The sequence below is a fragment of the Etheostoma cragini genome, chromosome 1, assembly GCF_013103735.1.
Source record: "Etheostoma cragini isolate CJK2018 chromosome 1, CSU_Ecrag_1.0, whole genome shotgun sequence".
In the NCBI taxonomy this organism is placed as follows: domain Eukaryota; kingdom Metazoa; phylum Chordata; class Actinopteri; order Perciformes; family Percidae; genus Etheostoma; species Etheostoma cragini.
In genome coordinates, this window is record NC_048407.1 from 31,969,894 (window position 1) to 31,993,405 (window position 23,512).

Genomic DNA, 23,512 nt, shown 5'->3' on the forward strand with positions numbered 1-23,512 from the left:
TTTCTTTGTCTTTTCAGTTGATTATGTATTTATCTGACTTTAGGGGTGTGATCATCTCACTTTTAAAACAACGGGTTGATTTGACCAACATCTTTATTGCTTGCATCTTTCTTCTAAAGGTTTAGCCAAGACAAGCATGGGTGCTCTTTGCTACTCCTTCTTATTCCTAGTAACTAAGTGTTATCCTGCTAAATAAAAAGCTGGGCATTAAACCCTACTGAAATTTAGTGATCTGGCAGAATGTCTTGAGTGAATTATACTTTGATCAGCTGCCTGCTGTCCAACCAGCCTCTCGAGCCCTGATGATGGCTTAGAGCAAACAACAAGGGGACAGAGAGAGGGATTGTTTCAAAAGCACCAACTACAAATACAACATTTTATTTTTGCTTTGTAACTGCATGTTTGTATTAAGATAACTTGTGCCAAGCCTCCCAGCCATTGATGGATCACAACTTGGAGGCAGCAGGCCAGTGCTCAGGGAGCGTAGGCACGACAGAAATGCAGGGGAACAGAGCTGTTCACATAGCCTTTAACCGCTCCGTGACCAGAAGTCTCGGCCAACAGATTTTATCATCTCTCTGGATTTTGTGAATTTTTTTTTTCTACTGGAAAAGAAGTGGTGATTTCCCAACTTTGTCCATCTGCAGTGTTTCAAACATTGATTTAAAAAAAAATCTGTCCTCTAGAGTTTACTCAAAGTATAGTACTTTTTTTGGAAATGTGCCGCGTCTGAATCCGACGCTGGGAAGAGAAGGGGATTGGTTCCCGGCTCCTCAGGCATCAGACCTGAGTCCAGCCCCGTATGTGTTCCTTCGGAGACCATCTGTTTCAGGGTCAGGGCCTCGATCCAGTCCCACGCCCTCCTCCTCTTCCATTCACCCATCTTTGGCTTGCTATTCCTCCACCAGCCTCTCTCGGGATGAAATCTCAGACCCCGCTCCCTGGAGATTGCTCTGTAGAAAGGCCCTCCAGTGGAGAGATTTTTAAAAGGCCGTTTTTAGAAGATTTGGTGCGATGATTCTCCGAGGGCTTCTAACATCCATCTAGCTGGTCTGATCACTTCCCAAGTTTGTGTTACTGCTCATAATGACCATCCTTTTTTTTTCTTACTCAAAAATCGCATCACAAATTTGTTCACAGACCGTTGTTTGACAGTTTGTTTCATCTTTAATGCTGCACTATTTTGCCTGGTTAAAGTAGCTGAGCCTTGTTTCTAGATGTATACTATTTGCTTGGTTAGTTAATTTAGTGGGTTTGTTTCAGCATGATTGCACTTTTCTCAACATGAGATAATCCAGCAGGAGAACATGTACCGGTTAGATGCTAAAACCAAGATGTCATTGTGTCAGAGGGTTGTTGAATGGGAGGAGTGCCACAGTTTATGTGCATTCCATAGCTCTAAATATAAATACGCGCTATCACACCCAACAGTGACAAGCATAGTGGCTACACCAGGTGATATGACACATGTGGAGGTATTATAGTCACTCTTTTGCTCATTGAATGTCCAATTGCATGAAAGGACCCTGATATGCCCCCGATGGGTCACTGTAGTATGACTGGAGACCCACAGGCTCTGATGTTGCATCAAGTTGAACTTGTAAGGCCTTCATCACAGCATTGGTATTAGACTGACCATCCAGCATGTCTCAAGTTTACCAAAGTGTTTCAAAGGTTTATGAAAAGCAACTGTTTAGCTTTTACTGATGAACAGCATCGGTGGTTCATCATAGCAAAACATACAGAGTCAATCCATAGAGACACATTGCCACCGGCTGCACCTTGCTTACGCATGCTACCTGGGAGATGTATGAGCACACAGCTGCGTGTTGTAAATAAAATATAAATAGCATCGTAGTCCTCAAGTTAATTACACAAATCTGGTAATGCAGGAACATCACAAAAAACAAATTGTCAACACTAGAAGAACTTGTCACTTTAAGTTTACCCTCCACATCTATGAAGGTAAATATGGTGCAAAATGTAATCGCTTGTAGAATGTGATGTTGGGTCTTGAGGAACAAAACATTTGAACCTTTATGTTAAAAGTCGCACTTGCAAAAAATATTAGAGGCACGCAGATTTGCCCCTTTGTGATACGAGAAAGCAGAATTGTGACGTTGCAGTGACGGATTTGAGAGGTGTGGAGTTGTGGTTGTGATGGAAAGTGGACCTGAGTAAAAAATAAATGATTACAACATATTATGTATGAGTACATTTGGCATCACAAGTTTGCAGCTGTTGTGTTCATTTAAATATCAATCTACACATAAATATTTTCTCTGTGTCTTCACATTCAGGATACGGGTATGTGAACCTTTTTTAAGAATTGCAAATTTTAACGTACAAGTTCAGATTTTTTGTTTTGCAATTTGCACCATGTTTACCTTCATACAGATGAAGTGCTTTAGATAATCTGGACTGTTGGCTTTTCAACAAGCTCTACTCTACATCTGACCTCTTGTTTTTTTTTCCCTGTCTGACTTAATTCTAGAAATGTCATTGTGTTCCCAAATTGTTTTGATTACAGTGTTATCATAACCAAAATAAATTATGACCCAAACCATGACATAAGAACACAAGTTGTAATAAGCTGAAATTATACTTTAACTCTAAATGTCGTTGAACTTTTTAGACGAAGAAACCAGCAAGTACTTCTTAAATTAAAGCTGAAAAATAAGCCAAGTAACAAGAGTCTGTAGATGTTTTCTGGTATGTGGGCAGTGTTGCTTCGGTGAACTCTCAGCCTAAGAAAGAGTCAAGACCCCTTTTTTCTGAATGATTCAGAAAAATTCACTTAGTCATTGTTCCCACTCCATAGTTTATCAGGCTTTGACAATGACCCTTCACTTCAAGTGTTTTATGTTGTTTCTTTGGAGAGCCATTTCCAAGAGTTCTTGCTTTCTCTTCTCTTTCTTTCTTTTGGAGTTTCCACTCTGGTTTTAAGGTATTTTGTCTTTCCATTTTCCTCAAATATAGGGTGGATTCTGCTGGATCCATGTGTTTTCCAGCATCTTTCTTCCTTCCTTACATGTGCCAGCACAGGCTGATCGTACTACTTTCATCCAGTGAATTTCTTTCATCTTTTTTCCTCTGTCTCTCTTTTGAAGGGAACAGCAGCCATGGACTGAGGAAAAACGGCCTGGGTTTAGATTAATATCACAACTCAACAGGTGACCCTTGATCCCTCTCTCTCTCTCTCTCTCTCATTCACTCAGTCTATATGTGCTTCTTTATCCCATGCTCACACAGAGACCAACAATTCTGTTCTTTGTATTTTTGCAATCTCTCTTGGCTTCACTGCGTACTGGTTTCAATCTTTTGTAAATCTCTGCCTGATTTGTAACATCTGAATAATCCACTCCTTTCTTCCTTTGAAGCACTGAAATAGAAGGCCACAAATCTCAGCTAAAGACTCATGGTTGAATTATTTTTTCTCCTCATAGTTTTCTACTTATCTTTCCAGTTTGGTATTTCTGAAAATGTAATCAATAATTCCTTTCTTACTAACCCGACTTTAGGACTCGTGGCTCCTTCACACTCTTAACATCAAGGCTTCTTATTCACATTTTCTCACTTTCAGTCTTTTTACATCCTTATTTCAGGTTTTGTCTTTGTACTGATTTTGAAACTGATTGAAATACAGTTTTCTGGATTCAATGTGAATCCAGTTAGTGTTGACCACTGAGAAGGCATGGGCAGTGCTATGGGATCAACACAGAGAGGAGTTCAGAGTACATCCCCAAAGTCATTCGTTAAAAATTGTATTATTTTTGTTTTGAAAGATTTTAAATGGATGCATTGCTTATCAAACAAGTTTCACTCAGGGTTATTGGAGACATTTATTTGTAAACGTGTACTTTAAAATTTTGGGGAATGTGGTTAATTGCTGTCTCACCAAGAGTTGGATGAGAAAATGATCAAACTATGTTGTGTATATGTTACCTCTCTGGTTTCAATACAGAGTTAGTTTATCTTAGCATTTAACTGTCTGCTGGCAGCAGTGTTATAGTCAAGACCCACTTAACCGAGACCGAGTCATTACCAAGTGTGTCCAGACCAAGACCAGGGCAGAGCAAGACCAAACCAGTGCCAGACAGACATAACTACATCTTCTGTCTTCAAGATTGACTTTCTTAGGCGTGCGTGTTAAGGGGATGGGGAGAGGGGGTTAACAGTAACAAATTTCCATTTAGAAATGAGTCAAGCAAGTTGAAGCAGGAAGTTTCATATCCAATCAAAATACAGAAAAAAAGACATCTGCAGTTTTGGTCTTGACCTGTCTGGATATAAAACCTCAAGTCCTCTTTATCCAAGAGTTATTTTATGTGACTTCACTGTGTGTGTGAAGCCAGTAGCTTCACTATGCGCTAACAGGACTTCTGAGATGCTGTGTGCAGTCACTGTGCCCAGCTGTAAAGAAACGGCTTCGATGCTTAAGCTTACTACTCCTTAAACTAATATATTATAAAAACACACATACAGAGTGTCTGAGTGTTGTTTAAAGTAATTAAACTGTAAAAAAGCCAGTCTTTTCGAATGTTAAATATTGTCAACCTCTGCACAATGAAGCACAAACATCCAAGTGAAGTAACTAGTGGGCAATTTGAGGAGGGATGCTATCCTGCTTTAGCCTAGAAATCCAGAACCAAATCCGAAAGATTAAGAGTCTGGCTATGAGTAACACTACGACCAATTTGTATACTGACAGATTTTAAACTTCAACGTAGTTGGATAACACTACAACCAATGTTTACGGACTGATTCCGGACTTGACGTTGCATTGGTGTCGTCATCTGTTTAGCTCATATATGATACACCGATGTGATTGGTGCAGCTCGGCTCCAAGGGCATAGGTAATGAACGTCATTACTCATTGCTTTAGTGACTCGCTGAGAAAATTCAAATTGTGGGCTCAGGAAAACTCTGGATTTGCAGGGTAATCCTGCTCGACAGTGTTCAATCAAAAAACAAATAGCTAATTATATGACAGTGGGAGCTCCCGTATGTCTTCTTTTACAAACCGGTCAAATGGCCTCCAGATTTTCTCATACACCCCCAATTTGCCTCTCTCCATGGACATACAATGCGCCATGTTCTTGATCCAGGCGCTAATTGTAGGTGCCTCCATTTTCTGCCAGATAAGAGCTAAACTTTGTGATATTACATATCAGATTTGTTGGCTAGTTTTTGATACCAAACACTTCAAAATGTCAGTATTCTTTGAAAATTAGTATTTGGGCTGTAAAAACTCACAATGTTATAAATGTGTACATAGCGCATTAATTTATATATATGTAATTTTTGTTTTAGCAAATGGTAATTTATATATATATTGCTTCTGCAAACTGAAATGGTGAGCTTGTTTTAATTTTTTTCCTGTCAAAACATGGCAAATTTATTCCATTACACACAATGAGTTTTCCATCATTGGAATATTGCATTTTCCTCAATTGCTGTGTTGCTTGCCATGTTTGGAATTTGAAATACAACTTAAAAGCAACACGTAAGCTATATAGACATTCTGGCTGGTGAGTGATCACTTTGATAATCTTTACTTATGTTTATCATCAAATTTACAGTAATTGCATCAGTTATTTTTACATTTACAAGACAACCAAACATTTGCAAATCATTTTGCATGTAAAACTCTCTTAACGTTTAAAGTTAGAATTTCAAAGATCTCTTTTTTGTTGTCTTTGGCAACTATAAGCGGTAACTGAAGGTATGTTTTTTGGGTCTCACTTCCCAGAGATCCAAACAGTGCAGCTTTCTACCCACCGGTGAGTTAAAGAGGGAGATGGTTGCGTTAGCTCAGCCTACACTCTGGTGGACCAACCACTGCTGGCTGAGTGCTATACCATTAATTGTGTGTCGCTTGTGATTTTTTTTCACAGCATTGTTGCCAAAGACACCCAGTTTGTAATCCTGCAAATTTAAGGGCTTGCATCACTGGGCCATAGGCTCAATCACCATTGTGTGACCTCATGCGGTGATAGATAGTGACTCAGCAGACAGTTATATAAATAAAAATCGTTGAGATTATTACTTTAAACTATGATCTTGGGACCCTATTGCTGTGTGATTGCTACACTGTACCTGAAGGAAATGAATGACTCATAAAAGAACCCATTAAGGCTTAATGGATAACACTAGAGAAGGCTCGCAACTGGAGTGAAATAGGACTCTGTGTGTGCGTGTTTATAAAAAGATACTGGATCTTCATTTCATTTAGAGATTTTTTTACAAATATTGTCAAGTTGTCAGTTCCCTGTATTTCATGTCAATGTCAAATGTCATCAATATAATTAGGGAAAAACAGACGTATTGCTATGATTATTTCATCTCTGAGCCAAAATGTGTTTTCACCTCAGACTGATTTACACAAACAACATTTAGTCCAGAACCTGCTAATGAATGCAGCTTGTGTGGAGGCAGAGCAGGAAGCAGAATGACTCATTGGCGTTACGGCCCTGAGGATTCCTCTGCCTCTGTCCAAGGTGCTGGAACACTTTGCATAATTTTCCTCTTCGTCCTTCACAGAACCAACTCGGACTCTGCTCTCCACACGAGCGCTATGAACCCAAACCCTCAGGATCCCTTTGGCATGAACCAGCAGATGGGTCGAGGTCCCCTCCAGCGCAATGGTAAGAGTAGCACACACACACACACACACACACACACACACTACCAGAACACAAGAGAGTTCGCCTTCAAAGAGAGTAGTTTCTTTATTTGTGTCCGCTTGACTGTGTTTTGTAAACTATCTCCTGCAAGACATGTTCTTGTTTTAATGTGTCTTTAACTGTGAGACAGCTAACGGAGGCTTGTATTTTACATCAGCTCCATCATTTGGATCCATTTAGTCTTTTTACACATTTTTTTTGCCATTCAAACTGCACAATTTAAAACTTCTTGTGTCGAGCTTTAAACCAGTTACATACCTGAAAGATAGATAGATAGATAGATAGATAGATAAATAGATTTATCTGTACTGATCTCAGTTCCTCAATCACTGTTATTGGCCAGCCACCTATTTTGCATCATTAGACCTCTATCTCAACTAGGCATGGACTGGTATACGATTCTGACGTTATAACCTTCAGCAAAAAAAATGCGGTATTGCAATTACATTTGTAAAGTGTTTTTTTATTTTATTTTAAATGTCTGGGTAAAAAACAACTTTGAACACAATGCTTTTTTATTTAAAAAAGTGCCGCACACTGGCAGAGAGAAGGATAACTAAACAGCAGTTTCTCTCCTTGACCACTGATGAAAACCGCTCATACCTTAGGAAAGGTATGAAACCGTGGTATACCTTGAAAATGGAAACCGGCCCATGCCTAACCTCAACAAGCTAACAGAAGCCTTTTAGTTAGATAGTTTTAGAGAATACTATAGATCCATGTAGAAACTGATAGAAGCGCAGAGCTCTGAAAAAGAGTCGTAATTACATCTCTATCTGCTACTTGAGCACCACGGACAGCGCCATGGATTAACAATAAGGATTAACAATAGTTAAACTTAAATCATGGTCCTGCGGAGGCTCCACGCAGAGTTTTTGCCACAGCCTGTATAAGTGGCCTGAAGTTCATACTTGTGCGTTGGTGTGTGCGTTGATCTAATAGCAGGGCCGGCGTTTGTGTGTATATGTGGTGCGGCGTGGTGTGATGGAGCCAGTGAGAGAGTGACGCGATTAGATTCAGATTGAGTAGCAACTCTAGGTTCCTAGTGAGAGAAACAAAGTGTTTTCCCTGTGCTTTCTGACCACAGTGGGAAATCTGGAGCATGATTACATGTTGTCTATGGAGGACAAACGGGAAATGAGTTGGGGAAAAATGCAACGCTAAATTCACGGCCGAGTAATGTTTAGTTACATATTTCAAGAGGTTGTCAGGCTACGGTATAGGGTCTGGCATAAGTCCTTGTCTCCAGGTACCTACGTACGTAACCACGGCATAGCTTTTACGCAGATAACATACGTCACGCTTTAGCCTACGTATATTTCAAAACATTTTACTCAACATAATAATAACTCTGCATTAGATATTAGAAATATTAAATAAAACACAAGTCTTGAGTAATTCGTTATTATCATCGCCTACCCATAGAGCTGCTAACTCTTGACAGATTTCCTCACTATCGTTATGGAAAAAGATCTTGTTATACTGATTTTTGGTTTGGCTGCATTGACATTGGCAGTACATTCCCCAAGTCATGCACTTGGGGAACTGACATTCACATAAAATATTGAATGCCTTTTTTAAATATTACGTGCCTTTGCGGTCTCTGTTAGAAAAAAAAACACTTCCCTACACATCATAGGGCTGCACAATACATTGTTTTTTTGAATCATCATTCAAAAAAATATAAACTTGCACAATAAACACACTGCAAAAAACTGCACTTCAAATTCAACTGCCTTTCTTGTTTTTATTGTGCCTTTTTATGTTCAATTCAAAGTTCAATTTGTTCAAAGGAATGTTAGAAATCAATGCCTTTCATTTGTTTTAAATTCAACATTTCAATCAATTTGTTGTATTTCAGCAGAATACTGGAAGCAGCAGAAATGCAGAACACTTTAATATCTGTTTACATATCACAAGTAATCTCATTATCGCGGTATTCAACACCCAATGTTGCATATCACATATTTATTCTCATTTTGTGCAGCCCTAATAAATAATATATTCACAGTATGACAAGCGCACCACCCTCCAAGGGTAGGAAACAGCGGAGAGAGTCTAATGAAGAACCACTTGTTTTTTGAGACATCACCCGAAACTCTCCAGTGCATTGTACTTTGTCGAAGCCGAGCAGCCTTGTGAAGCCAGAGCTCGACTGTATGCGTTGCAGCACAGAGTCAACATGTTTTCAACTCCGTCACATGCACTATGCAGGCTGCTCCTGCACCGGGCCCATGTCATAATAATCATGCTAGTTTATGGTGTTTGTGTTGCTTCTCTGCTGGTCATTTATTAACAGAGAACACAGTCCATCCAGCCAGCTGCTTTTCAGTCTTGTACAATATACACAAATCCCCGTCAGGGCTTTTGTTGGTTCGAAATGTTGTGTAAATTGTTTTTGTAGTTGAATTGTAATTGGTCCAAAGGAAAAAAGATCTAAAAGTCCTATAATGACTCGTCTTTCCTCTTTCTGCCTCTCCTGACCTGTTTCAGCCTGAGCGTCTAGTGTGTTTCTGACAGTGTTTGTCTCGTTTGTCTGATCTCAGCGCTGATGAAGTGTGTGGATAAGAGCAGTGGAGTATTTTTCACTGTGTTTAGTCAAGTTTAAACAGGATATTATAAGAGCTGGGCCAAGTATGAGCTTCACACACTTCCAGATTCAACCCAGTGTATATAAATAAATTGTCTGTTGTGCTTTAAATTGCTCACCTTAGACCCAGTTGGAAATGTTGGCCTGCATGTGTCGTTTACAAAAATAGCTGAAATTAGGTAATTCATGTTCATGATTGCTTCATGTTTTGTCATGCACATGTCCCGTGAAACGATAATTTTAATTTCAGACTAATCTACAGATTATTTTCCAGGTTAATCATTTGGTCCCATAAATCCTATGACAAGTTCCCAAAGTCAATGATGACATTTTAAAATGTCATATTTAGTCCAATGAACGGTCCAAAACCCAAAGATATTCTGTTTACCCTCACAGAAGACAAAAGAATATTTCAATTTATGAAGCTGTGAATGAAAACCAGTGTTTGAGAAATAAATTAAAGTTAAGATAAGTTAAGATTTTTCCTTTTTAATTTCATCTTAATTGAAAGAAAAACACAGCAAACCCTGTATCAGGACAGATTTGATTCAATTATCAAAATTCTTTCTGATTAATTTTCTGTGGATTTACTAATTTGAAAAAAATTGGATTAAAGTATTTGTGCAGAACCTCCTTTAATGCAGAGCTGCCAGCACGCCTGGATTTAATCCCTTCTAGTTAAACTGTATATGTGGGGAGATGATTATATTTAGGTGTAAATGTTTTTAACGGTCTGTGTTATATAACTTTTATAAATGTAATTGATTGTGTTTTGCCTCTTGGCCAGGACTCCCTTGAAAAAGAGGTTTTTAATCTCAACGGGACTTTCCTGGTCAAATAAAGGTTAAATAAAAAAGAAAAGAAAAAAAGGTGAACTGAGCTGGCTGTGGAGGATCACATAGTGTATACAGTACAGTTTTCTTGCATAGCCTCCTGGGTATAGTCTACCAGCACATACTACACATATCTGTATTGTACAGGCTGCACATATGTCCTTTCCTCTAGAGGAAGCTAGGACACCAAACTGGTTTATGTTAGGGAGCAAACAGCACAGCCTCTTCGGCTCACTGGGAACCCCCAGGGCCTCTTTGACACTGTTAAATGTTTCAGCAGGTTTGGAGTGGTGTTAAGCCCTGGCTGATTAAAGAAGCATCTAAATAGAAATTACAGCTATGAGTCACACTGCCGGGATGGAAACACTTTGATCAGAGGAGTTCAGCTCCGGTCTTTTTGGTGCAATCTCCTTTCTGCCAACTGTTGTCAGTGGAAAAGGAGCAGCATCAGTCATCTAATGTTATGTTAACCCATGCAGCTGAAAGGCCTCTGATTACTGCAATGCTCTAGCAATATACAGTCACAGTGTTGTTTTTTAAATATATTTCTTGACCCATATTGCACAGTGTAAGTGATCCAGCCAGGGACACAAACCAGCCGTTTTCCATCCCAGTTGTCCTGTTTCCGTTCCACTTGCACCTCTGCAAGCAATAGCGAGTAGACTCGTTTTAAAGGGGAAATGTAAGGCTGCCAGTAGGGCTGTATCTAATAGTTTGAAGCTTCATTCAATATGTTGACATTTAAATTCTATATCAACATTCAATCAAACTATTTATTCTGTTTAAACCCAGTATTTCTACTCAGTTGCGGATAAAGATTTGACTACAATAATATTGTTAGTATTATACTTTTGTTTGTAGAATTATATCCCAATGGTGGCTGCGTAGGATTGTTACCAACTTGATCCGTGTGATCCAAACACTTACAGTAACTCAAGAGTACTGTAAAGTCAAATGGAAAAACATAGATGTAATCATTTCATAAAATCATGACATGTTTTTACCTAACAAATATTCGGCTTCAATCCATATTTGTTGCTGTTTATCCCTTCAAATACATTTTCTCTGGCGTAAAAAAAAACCAGATGTTTGGTCCGCACTTGCATTAACGGGGCGCTCTAGCAGTGACCAAACTGCACAATAAATTGCATTCATATAACTAAAACGAGGATTTTGTATGAGAATTTATTTTAATTTTGGGGTGATGGTGTCCTAAAACATGACAACAGACATTCAAAGCTTTATTTGAAAACCTTGTTTAAAGCGTTGAATGGGACATTCGGTACAGTCCTAGATGCCAGACTCTTGTACCTCATTGTCCTATCTGCTCAACAGCCGGAAAGCTGCCTCTCCAAAATGAACAAGCCTCAGAGAGACTGAGAGCATGAAAGGACAAGGACTTGGTGGGCAATGGTTCAAAAAGCTAATGGAAGTCTGAGCTATGAGGAGACTTGAAAGAGACGTCAAGAGAAAAGAAAAAATATTTTCCTAATAAGTAACCGAGTGCACTAAAGTGTTTTTTGCTGAACACTAAAGATACACATGGAATAGACAAAAGTTAAAAGGAGGGAAAGACAAAGGCATGTGTCTCTGGCATCGGTTCTACAGTAAAAAAAACCGAAGAAAGAGGCTTTTTGTGGCATGGGAAAAACAATGGCCCTTTCTTCATTGCTCATCAGTCTATGAACCCCCCTCCCCCCCCCCCATAACCCAGCTTAACCTCCTCCCTGTCCTCATCTCTGTGACTGATAACATGATGCCAGATGCCCAGCTGTTGTGTTTATGAAACTATACAGTAATTGCCATGAGTATTCCAAAGGGCCTGTTCCTGTCAGAGCGACTGATTATTGTTTCTGACATGCCGGAATAATTCAAACCGCTCGTTATTATTGAATATCCTCTAATGTTCCTCTGCTTTTTTAGTTTTATGTCTTTTCTTTATTCCTCCATTGAAATTGCCTCAACGTCGTCTTCATTTTTCTTGTTTGTTTCTTTCTCCTCAAGGCTGGAATGCAGCGAGTGTGAATGAGTCAGAGCTGGACGGCTCCGGAAATGGTGAGTTGCACATTCCTTCAGTGAGCGAGGGATAATATCCATTAGTTTGTCTTGTAGAAAACATGTTTAATTCAAGTATCTTCTTCTCCGCAGTCTTCTCCTTCCCCACCCTGACTAACGAGGAGAATCTAATAGGTGTCAATAAGCCCCTTCCCAAACAGCTTTGGGAGGCCAAGAAGGTGAGGCAGTTTCTCACTTAGTACTTCTTACATTAATGTCTGGTTGATTTCTGTCTGTGCTGTTTGACAGATGATCGACTGCATGTTTTGGCATTCATTGCCCTCGCATCGTGGTGCGCTGTTGCCGTGCTTACAATGAAAATGACCGACCGCACAAACATGTATGTCTTTTGAGAAAGGCCACTTTGTCACATTAGGTGATTGACACACTATGTTCCTGTTGACTGACAGGTTAGACTCCACACTGAACCTGTTTTTTCTGCATGGCTGCCAGTATCAGGCAGGCTGGGTCGGAGACTAATATCTGGGATTAGGAATGTCAATGATACGACATTTAAAGCATTATGAAACTTCAGAACAAAAAAGGCATATTTTTGCTAATGTGGAATGTTGCACTTTATTGTTAATTTATATTGTAATATTAAAGAGAATATTATCATGTTAAATTGAACAGGACGCTGTGTGCACCAAACAAAGACACAGACTTTTAAAAAGGAGCCGTTGAATAGAGGAGACACTGCTTCGAAATCAATTTTTTTAATATTTAAAGATTTATCAAAAAATATTTATTCTTCACACTTTTTTTATAAATGTTTGTTTATGTAACTTTAACTGTTTTGCTTGCAGAAAGCTTAAAGATTTGATTATTTCGAAGCTCCGTCAGACGCTGAGCAACGTTGCCGTCCCCTGGCGATCTGATTGCGAGTAACCACGATTGGACGATAAGAAAATAGTAACAACCCCCCCGTTTCTTTGAAAATGTCATAATAACAATTCAGTGTTTGATCTGTATAGTGAGGTATACACATTTTGAATTTCAGGAAAAGAGAGCAGTAATATGCGATTTTGCCATTGGTATCCGCAGATTTAGGAAATGGTATATAAGAGAAAGCGTTAGACCACAGCATCCCTAAGGTCCCAATGGCAGCCATCATGTTGTCTTTTTTTTGGTTGGAGTTGTCATATCTTTTGCCTATTTTGCCCATTCAGTCTTAATGCCAAAAACATTTCTTTGTTGAAAGGCTGAATAGCAATCTACATTATGCAATCAACCTGGAACTAATGTTCTGTTGATTAAATATGCAGTGTGGGAATGTTATCTAATTGTATTTTTTGTGTTTCTGTCTCAGGTCCAGTCTCTGGCATCAAGGCCTAAATCATGTGAAGTGCCTGGAATCAAGTAAGTCTAAGGGCAGAAGTCAGTGTGTATTGTTTTTTTTGCTTAATCATAAATAAACCTTTTCTTTTTATTCTATTGCACCCAGAGGATTAGTGTGATGATATACAAAGGCGGGCCACACAGGCAGTAGCTGCTTTAGCTGGTCAACAGTAACAATGGAATCCCAAGAAATAAAATGCCTCACATTCCCACCTCGACAGGATGTCTGTGTGTCCTCTTTAGACCTCTAACACCCCCTTTTGAAAAAAGAGGAACAGAGTCATTACAATCAGATTCCATGGGCGATGTTTTCTCACCGCCAAAGACTTCCGGTGTCATGTCATGATTTAGAAGGAAACCGCCGTCTCTATTTTTTTTTTTTTTTTAGTCAACTCATTTCCTGTATCCTCATTTTTTTTTTTAAGCAAAAATGCAAAATGGTCTAGATGACAATGTATAGAAAGTACACTACTCATACCGAAGAAGGCACAGTGCACCTCCTGCACAATCCTTCCCTGCGACCAAATGTTCCCACACCGAAACAAAGAGAGGAAATACGGGAAGGAGGGAGACGCGGCAAAAACACAACAGCAAGAACAATGTCTGCACCTCACAAACAAGACACACAGAAACAGACACACACAAACAAACAAACAAGAGGCAATGACAGGGAGACTGGCATAAGACAAAAGGAACACACGCACCAATAGAAGCAAGAAGGCTGTAGCACAGGTCTACAGCATGGATTTCAAAGATTCAGCAATGCTTAGCCAAGTGTCCAAAGTCTTTCCTGCGGCTCCATTAATGCGAGCCGTAGAGAGCTACATGTAAATGACATCCAAAAAGGAACGGCTCTATGTACGAATGGACAAAGTCATAAAGTGGTTTCCCATGGGTTGCACTCATTCTCTTGGCCGCTGTAAGTCCAGCAAACACCGCACGTTTTTGAGTTTTAAAGAGTTGGATGGCTGACCGATCATTCAGAATCAAAACATGGACAGTAACAGTTCCGGTATAATTAATCAGGGCAAATATTTTGGATGCAATGTTGTTCCAAAACTGATCAACAGGAGAGCACTTCCAGATCATGTGAAGATATGTACCTTTGTGCTTTTAGTAGGTAACAAGCCAACCTCGCGAAAAATGTCTTTTAGACAATGAACCCCCCTCTGCTGTTTTAGGCCTCCCACCAATCAGGAGTGCTGTGTTGTTGAATAATTGAGAAAATGTGTGCCAGTTACAAACTATAATGCAGTATGTTTCAGCCAATCTCTAAGTTTTGATAATTTGAGAGATAATGGGGCCAAAGCGGGGCTAGTTTGTTAGAAACCATGGCAAAAAAATTGTCATGGAGTGACCAAGGCTCTGTCATATAACTTTCTAAGGTACGGCAGCAAACAGACATATCTGGGTTGAACCAAGTGAGGGGGAGCCTTAACACAAAGGACCAAAAATAATGTTTAATTTTGGGAACTGAGAGTCCCCCATCCGCTCCCCTCCTCCGCTTACCTTTCCAGATAAATTTAGAGACTGCTGATTGGAATTTATGCCAATAACCAGAAGGAAGGGAGAGAGGTAGCATAGAGCTCACAAAATTAATCCTGGGCAAAACATTCTTTTTAACCACAGAGATACAGGCTTGAATAGACATGTGAAGAGGTCATGCATAATTTAGAGATAATATTATCTTACAGAAAGCAATCAAGGCTTTCTGTATTCCTGTGCAGCTTGCACCATGCTGCTCTGACCTCTTTATTTCATGTTGTCTCTTTTTTCTGACCGAGAGAAAGACACAAACTGTTTGTATGATTTTGGAGGCAAGCATTTGTTCATTGTTTTGTGTTGAGCCAGTTAGTGTGGGGACCGTCAACAATGAGTCACTGTTGCTGCTCATATGCTGTTAATGCAGCGTATGGACAGAAATGGAAATTAGTGAAGTAGTGGAGGAAATGGAGAGTGGGTGGAAAAAAGAAGAGGCTAGAAGAGAAGTGGATGGGAAAGAAACGTCTTGTCAATTAGGAATGGCAGTGGCAGCACATTCAAGGACCCTGCATTTAATTGTGCACAGTTTTTACATAAATTGAAATGGTTTCTGGTCGTCAGCGTTGTTCCCGATGACTCCCAACAAGTTTTCTGTGTCTCTTCGCTGCAGCATATTCCCCTCACCGGAGCAGAACGCCGGCCTGTCCCACTACCAAGGCTTGTTAAATAGCGGTGGCTCCCTGCCTGACCTCAGCAACCTGCACTTCACCTCCCCACTCTCCACACCGCTGGACCCTGAGGACAATGGAGGGTATCCTAATCTCAGCGGGGGCAGTAGCACCGGAAACCTCCCGGCCGCCTTGATGCACCTAGGCATCGGCAATTCACAGGGTGGGTGCGTCCGTGCATGTGTGTGTGCGTGTGCCTGCATGCGTGTGTGCATGCCTGCATGTTTCTTGGCCTTTTTGTGGGATACTGGTAATTAATAAGACTTTTTTTTTTTCATGAATGTCTTTTCCTGCTTTGGTACGGTCACTCACAAGAATTTGTCTTCTTGCAGGATTTGGGGTGTTGCCTAGCAACACAACTCTAATCATAGTCAAGCTGTCGTTCATTGTGTTGTCTGAATTTACTTGGTTGTTGAACATGTGCCCCTTCTGAATATTGAGACTAAAAAATCTGTGTGTGGAAGTGAAGCATCCTCTGTAGGGATTCTAATATCTGAGTTTCATAATTGGAAAGTCTGTTCAAGCTTTAGACTCAAAGTTGGAATTCACTGCTGCAGCGCTTTGAGCCAGTTCCAGGTTTCTTCCTCTGCCAACCGAACCATACATTATGGATAGCTCATTGAATGATCTCTCTGTCTCCAACTTCCTCACTATGAACTCTGCTGCCTGATCTGATCACACCCACCGCTGCTCCCTCTTCTCAGTCTTTCCCTTCTGTAGTTTTTTAGTGTGTGTGTGTGTGTGTGGTTGGGCTCCCATGTTGAACACAGTTCAACTTGGCCAAGCACCAAACTGAAAGGGGAACTTTCTGACCCTGTTTTGGCTCGTTACAATCAGCCCTTTTCTTTTCCCTCAGATTCCCTCTGTCTTCTCATTTTCTTCTCTCAGCCCTCCATCTTTCTCTGCCTCCCCAGTCACACAATAACATGTAGTGTTTCAGGTCAAGGACTGGAGAGCATGCTGGAAAATCGAGTAGCCTACATACCACATCATAACTTCCACATGTTTTCCTTGGTTTCTAAAGATTCTGGATTTACAGCTGCTGTTTTAAATTCATTCTAATTTACTCATATTTTCTCAATCTGTCTGATTGATGTTCCCATGTCTTGTTATCTTTACTGTTCCTGCAGGGCTCTCCTCCTCTCTGAGCAATCCCTCAATTCAAGGGTCTCTTAACAATTGCCAGCTGCAGTCGTCGCTCAGCAATCCCTCCATCAACTCATCCCTGCGCCTGTCCAGCAACTCCCCCCGGCGACGGCCTGCTCCCATTAGCCCCCTTACCTTGTCTCCTGGCACTGAGCAGCGCAGGGGCCTGGCCAAGCAGCTGTCTCCCACCATGTCCCCTTCACTGTCCCCCATCACACAGGTACACACACCCTCACATTCCTCTTCTAAGAAGAGGGATTGTTTACTTTGTAGTGCACTGGATTAGCAATATAAAAAATTGCCTATCTGTAAAACCGAGTAGTATGAGAAACAGTAGTTTTGTATACTGTTCATGCAGACAATGAAAAATAAACTCAGAGGTGATTTGTGGGAACTTTTTAATTGCTTGAGTTGATTTGTTGGGCCGTTTCCAGTGTCATTGCATTGTGTAAACTAAGAACCACTGCTGTCGAAAATACTAAAACTAGAGTTAAAACTAAAGTATTGTAACATACATTTGTGTTCAATCAGGAATGTACGATGATAGAAAAAAAAGTTTGACATCCAAGTTAAAAATCTTGCCATTGCAAAAAATACACTGGTGCAATAGTTTTTACCCTGCATTGATGGAGAGAGTGCAGTTATGACACTACGTTCAGAATACATAAACGTCAAGCCCCAACTCTTCGTTAATCTTGTAGTCAGTCTTTTAAGACCTTTTCTGGCTTTTCTCTGTCCTGTGTAGGGTGTTGCTTTGGATACCAGCAACATGCCAAGAGAGCCGCCCCCACCCTATCCACTCTACCAACAATCCCAGCATGCAGTGGACCAGGGCCGACAACGCCAACAGCAACACCAGCAGCAGCAACACCACCAACAACAACAGCAGCAGCAACACCAACAACAACAGCAGCAGCAACACCAACAACAACAGCAGCAGCAACACCAACAACAACAGCAGCAGCAGCAACACCAACAACAACAGCAACACCAACAACAACAGCAACAACAACAGCAGCAGCAGCAACAACACCAGCAACAGCAGCAGCAGCAGCCTGTTTCCCCCCTTCAGAGCATCTCTCTGGACTTCAACACAAGCCAAGTAAGTGGTATAAAAAGCCTCTTTGTCAGGGTGTGTGTGCACAAATAGCACCCTGACGCACACACACACAAAATCATATTTTGTGCTCCAGTCTTTGTGGTGTTCTGTGCATGCACATTCCTGATGGTTATATCTGCTTTTGGCTCCCTGCAGGGCAGAAGTTAGTATGGGAGATGAGATACAACTTTGTAATTCTAATAACCCAAATTAAGCTGAGCAATCACATGCACTGTGTAATTTGTTATTTAATAGGCATTTATAATATTCTGTCCATGCCCATAGCTATAAATATTAAGACATGGATATTTAGGCCCTATGATTTCCGTGATGCAGAAAACACAGACGGAATCTACACATGAAAATGCTGTTGTCTTATACACGTGGAATCGCATGGAATTTGCATATGTTTTGTTGACATATTAAATAAACAATTTGGTTTTATACTTCCTTCTGATTTTTGAGTTTAAAACAACAAACGTAGAAAGGTCTCTACCTAAACCATGGCCAAATAGCATTGTTAAACATGTTGCCTAGAAACCACAGAGTTGGATGAAAAAAATATGTTGAAGCTAGTTGCTCTTCAAACGGTGGCAAAAACATTTACCTCAATTGACTGCTAAATACCAGGATTAACAATACCCCAACGACTACTATGAGTCTGGACAACAACTACAATTGACTGGAACCGCAAAGACGCATGTAACGACCATTTGAAATCAAACTTTCATCCAAAGATCAAAAAGGTAAAACCACAGCGGGGAAATGCCCTCATATTACCATTGGGGCAACGACAAAATAGATGCAAGGCGTGAGTTTGTGGAAGATTTTGCTGCAGTGTGTTCTGAAGCCGACATGCTGCTTGAGAAAATGAAAAGGATATGCCCGTTTATGTAAAAAATTGCAAGCAGGAAAGCACACTTCCAGAAAACGCCAGCAGCCTCAGGCAGACCCACCTGACGCGGGTCTTCGACCAGCACATGCCATAAGCGCTGCAAGAGATCCATGGAAGGATAATCTTTGCTGTTGTCGATGAAACCTCTGACATCCGATCTGTTTCAATTCAACAGCCACTGAGGAAAATACTTTCTAACTGATGTCGTCTTCATGGAAAGCTGTACTTTTTGACATTTTCACAGGCAGTACTGCAGTCACTTCACACCAGTCAGTTGAACTTGAATGAAATTCTGCCAGTGGTGACTAATAATGCATCATACTGTCTGGAAGCCTACACAGAGGTACTGAAGGGAGTCATGCCTCACAGTGTCCATACAACCTGCTTATGTCATGTCATCAATTTGGTGGGAGAGACCTGGCAACACTACACATATTTCAGTGAGGCTACAGCTCTTGTCATGTGGATTAAGTCTGCCTTCTCCAAAAAGTCTGCAAGGAAGAGAAGATGGTTGCACTTCTTGACAATGGAGGAGGATGTGCGACCCAAGGTACCCCCTGAGCCAGTAAGCACAAGGTGAAATAGCTGGTTTAAAGCAGTTCAATACCATGCTGAACATGTCTACCTCTATAAGGAGTTCTACTTAGCTGAGAAGTCTTCTGCTCCGGCAGTTAGAAACATCGTTGTGCTGGTTGAAACGGATGAAAAACAAGAGGCCCTTCACTTAAAGCAGACCTTCATATGCTGGAAGGTACCCACAGTCTTGTAGCAGTCTCTGCATACAACATCATGGAAGATCTTGATACATTTTTAGTTAATGGAACAGCCAAAACCCATGGCTTTGGAGCCAATACTGATGAGCTGCTAAACCAAATGAGAATGCGAAAGAAAAGTGATGTGTTGGGTGACCTTCACGATGGATTTGCCATTGCATTTGAAATATTCTCAAAGCACTGGGATGTCTATCCTGCCAAACAAATATACAAGATGATCAGAGTGTTTGATCCAAGACAGGCTCCTGGCTCCTGCTATGGAAAGGCAGATATGGCACATTGTGGGAATTGAGGACCTCATATCCAGAGCTCAGTGAGCAATGGGCCGCATATCAACACTATGTCAGAAATGAAGGCCTCTCAGCTTGGACCTTTCTGACTTCTGGAAAGGTACAATCCAAATATTCCCAGGCATGGCAAACATTGCCATGTACTACATATACTTTCCAGTCAGTTCTGTTGAATGTGAGAGGAGTTTCAACAAGTACAAGCCACTGCTCACTGACAAGAGAGTCACTTACTGAGCTCAAAACCAAGTGCCTAGTACCATAATGTACTTCAAAGGAGATGTGTGCAAAAGATGGGAAATGCCCTAGAAAGCAACACATGCCTGCTTGAATCTGCAAGAAAGTGCTTTTAAGTTCTATAATTCAAGTTTTATTTGAGCGTTTTTCCACTGCATGGTGTTTACTCAACCCGCTTCGACTCGCCTTTTTTTGGTTTTCCATTATGAAAAAAAAAAAGTACCTCCTTGGTACCTTCTAACAGGTACATTTTTTAGTACTACCTCAGGTGAGGTACCAAGCGAGCTGAGGCGATACTAAAAGGTGATGTGAAGACCTGCAGACTGCTGATTGGTTGGAGGAAAACGTCACTATTCACTGCGTCATCATTGCTAGCGACAGACGGGGGTGTCATAAACAAACACCCTGTGTTAAATAGTTTTTCTTGCGTTTTTTTTTTTTGCTGCTTCCAGCTTCTTTTGAAACTAATTTGTCTCGGCCTTCCCAGTCACACAAGAAAGTGTTTTAAACCTAAATATACTTTATACTGTTGACAATGATATAAAACAGAAAACCAGCCAACCCTCACATTGGAGAAGCTTGAAACAACAAAGCATGATGTAAACAATTCACATTCATTCATGTTATTGTTACATTCATATTATTGCCTAACCAATAGTAAAAGCCTGGTCCTTCTCCATCTTAGTTAATCACTTATTTAAAGTTATTTATTTAGGGCCATGACAAGGTAAATCGTAGAGACTTGTAGACCGTTTGCTCTCTTCCAACATTGGACAACAAAGTGATGTTTTTTTGTTTTGTTTTTTCATTGACAGCACAACAACATGGCTACACTCTTCAACGACCCTTTCATGGAGCAACAGTTTTCCAATCGCCAGACCAAGACCCACCCCTATACGGTACAGGTACACACACACACACACACACACACACACACACACACACACACACACACAGGCACCCACGTATGCAAGCAAGTTGTTTGTGTAAATGTCTTTAGACAGAAGTTGTTTTTTGCCATTTTTTTTTTTTTTACAGGGGAAATGTCTGTGGCATCAGTTCATCTCCACTGTTGTTTTTGCCCTGCAAAGTTAGTTTTTCTGCAGGATGTATCCACATCTTGTGATTTGATTTTCATACATCTTGGCCCAGTCAATAACTAGTAACTAAGTTTTTGTCAGACTACATAGCTGAACAGACTCTGTCTATGTCAGTTTTAGTGTTAATAAGGTTTTCTGTGTACTGTGGATGTCATGCGAAAACACTTGAAGACACCACAGAGAATCAGCATGCCAATGTGAACTCGACAACTCTGCTCACGGTTTCATTGTATTTTGTTTTGTTTGCCATTTTCTCTCTGCCATCTGCCGTACAGTTGGACCAGTTCACGCTGTTGGAAAACGCGATGAGCTCCTCAGCAGGGGGTTCTTGCTTTGACCCTTCCTCCTCTGCCTCCTTGCTCTACTACTCCCAGGCTGCCCTCTCGGGGCTTGGTGGCAGCCATGGCAGCCTGCAGGACCCAATGCACATGAGGTCCAACATGCTGTACACCAACTGCAGCGGCGGACTGCCCAACATCATACTCACCGGTAAGTCTTAACAGTGTGGTTCCGGAAGTAAAATTCCTGTGTATTTTCTTCATACATATTTTGATTGTTAGCTAAATGCCCGAACATCCAAGACAGACTTACCACGAGCAACGAGATTGTTAAATGAGGGTGTATGCCCCTCAGCGTATCATTTCTTGTTTATGAAAACAGCTGCAGCTGAAACCTAGTTGATGAGTGCTCGGCCTGAACCATCGGATTTGAGATTAAATTAGATCGACTTTATTGATCCCACATTGGGAAATTTCAGTGCTACAGCAGCAAAATATCAGACACACATGTATTTAGTACATTCATTCAGCAAAGTAAAGAGTTGTAAAACAACACTACAAGCTAAGACATTTGAAATATTTAGTTTATGAATGTAATGAGAGAAGAAGGCATATGGCCTGTCAGATAATAAGATTGGCTATTGTAAAATGCCCTTCGACCACCATTGGCCTCAGAGACAGATTTGCAGTGTGATTCTACGTACATAATGTTATCGCTTAATGCTTCTACGGCGCAAAACCACAATCTGTCTTAAGTGTCTCCAGACAGACAAGTGTTCCCATGGTGCTGTTTCACTGAATTAATATTAGTGATGTTTCCCTCAGGCTGAAATGTAAGTGAAGCATTTGAGAGTTTGTTTTTGTTGGGAAGCAAGTGTAGTAGGTTGATATATTTGTCACGGGGAACATGGACATACCTTCATAAAGATTTGTCTGTTCCGCCTCGGGCTCCAGCTTTGTTTTAGCTGCTGATATTTGGGTCTAACCACGGACCGACAGACAGGGATGATCCAGTTTAAATGCAACTGTCTTAAAGGGAGGACAGTGTCAGATGTGTTTTATTTGTTTTTGTTTTTTAAAGAGTTGTCATGACTAATGATGAGGGCAGTGAGACTGTTAGCTAGAGCAGGAGGAAATGTTTTCTTGGACGGAGGACACATTCACCCACCACCATCTGTTTCCCTCTCTCAGATGACTCCAGTCTGTCAAAGGACATCAGCAGTGCCCTCTCTACGGTGCCTGAATGTTTTGACTCGGAGGGAGGCTTCCCGTTGGAGGACGAGCTGCGCATCGAGCCCCTCAGCCTGGACGGTCTGAGCATGCTCAGTGATCCCGACATGGTGCTGCCGGACCCATCAGTGGAGGACACTTTCCGCAGTGACAGACTCTGAACGTAAAGAGCGTCACAGGTTCCAGGAAAGATAACACAAACATGGATTTGCAGTGTACAGTGTGTAAACATCTGAATATGCATGCAGACAATCTCTATAGGGCCACTGTGCATGCATACATCCACTGCCACTAAGATTCATTAAATGTGAGAGACACCATGTACACAGTGATGCACGCACACTTTTTAAGGTGGAGATTTGTGAACAAACACTGTTCACACCTGCTTCAGGTTCCCTTCATACATGCTCGAGCTTGTATCTCGCAGACATTGGTTGCCAAATGCAGTTTTGGGTTTAAGATCAGCTTTGGGACAGAAACCGGTCCAGCTCTGAGAGTCTGCACCTCTTCCTCCCTCCCCCAAACCCCAAAAGAATCGGACAAACATGTGAGGCCATCCCACTTCTTTCTCTCCTCACCAGCTCACAGCACCCCTGAAGCTATGGCAACCTCATCGCCATGGTTACACACCATAGCAACCCTCTTGCAAAGCTGAAGAGCAGCGGGAATGCCAACACACACACACACACACACACACACACACTCACACTCACACACACTTTTCTTACAGCCCCAGTAAACCAGGCAAAGGGAGC

General features: G+C 41.0%; 1 protein-coding gene across 5 annotated transcripts in view; it reads left to right on the forward strand.

Annotated features, from left to right (window-relative positions):
* Positions 1-22,942, forward strand: part of crtc3 (CREB regulated transcription coactivator 3) — a 37,518-nt gene extending 14,576 nt beyond the window's left edge. For 3 of the 5 annotated variants that reach the window (XM_034861294.1, XM_034860970.1, XM_034861052.1), the window contains 11 exons: positions 3,111-3,173; positions 6,544-6,647; positions 12,114-12,164; positions 12,258-12,343; positions 13,474-13,523; positions 15,655-15,875; positions 16,843-17,078; positions 17,604-17,960; positions 20,965-21,048; positions 21,525-21,738; positions 22,719-22,942. In XM_034861294.1, the coding sequence (XP_034717185.1) occupies positions 3,111-3,173; positions 6,544-6,647; positions 12,114-12,164; positions 12,258-12,343; positions 13,474-13,523; positions 15,655-15,875; positions 16,843-17,078; positions 17,604-17,960; positions 20,965-21,048; positions 21,525-21,738; positions 22,719-22,918 (1,666 nt within the window). In that variant the 3' untranslated portion in view covers positions 22,919-22,942. The remainder of the gene's footprint in view (positions 1-3,110; positions 3,174-6,543; positions 6,648-12,113; positions 12,165-12,257; positions 12,344-13,473; positions 13,524-15,654; positions 15,876-16,842; positions 17,079-17,603; positions 17,961-20,964; positions 21,049-21,524; positions 21,739-22,718) is intronic. The other 2 variants (XM_034861130.1, XM_034861217.1) reach the window with 1 other exon arrangement.
* Positions 22,943-23,512: the final 570 nt, after the last annotated feature.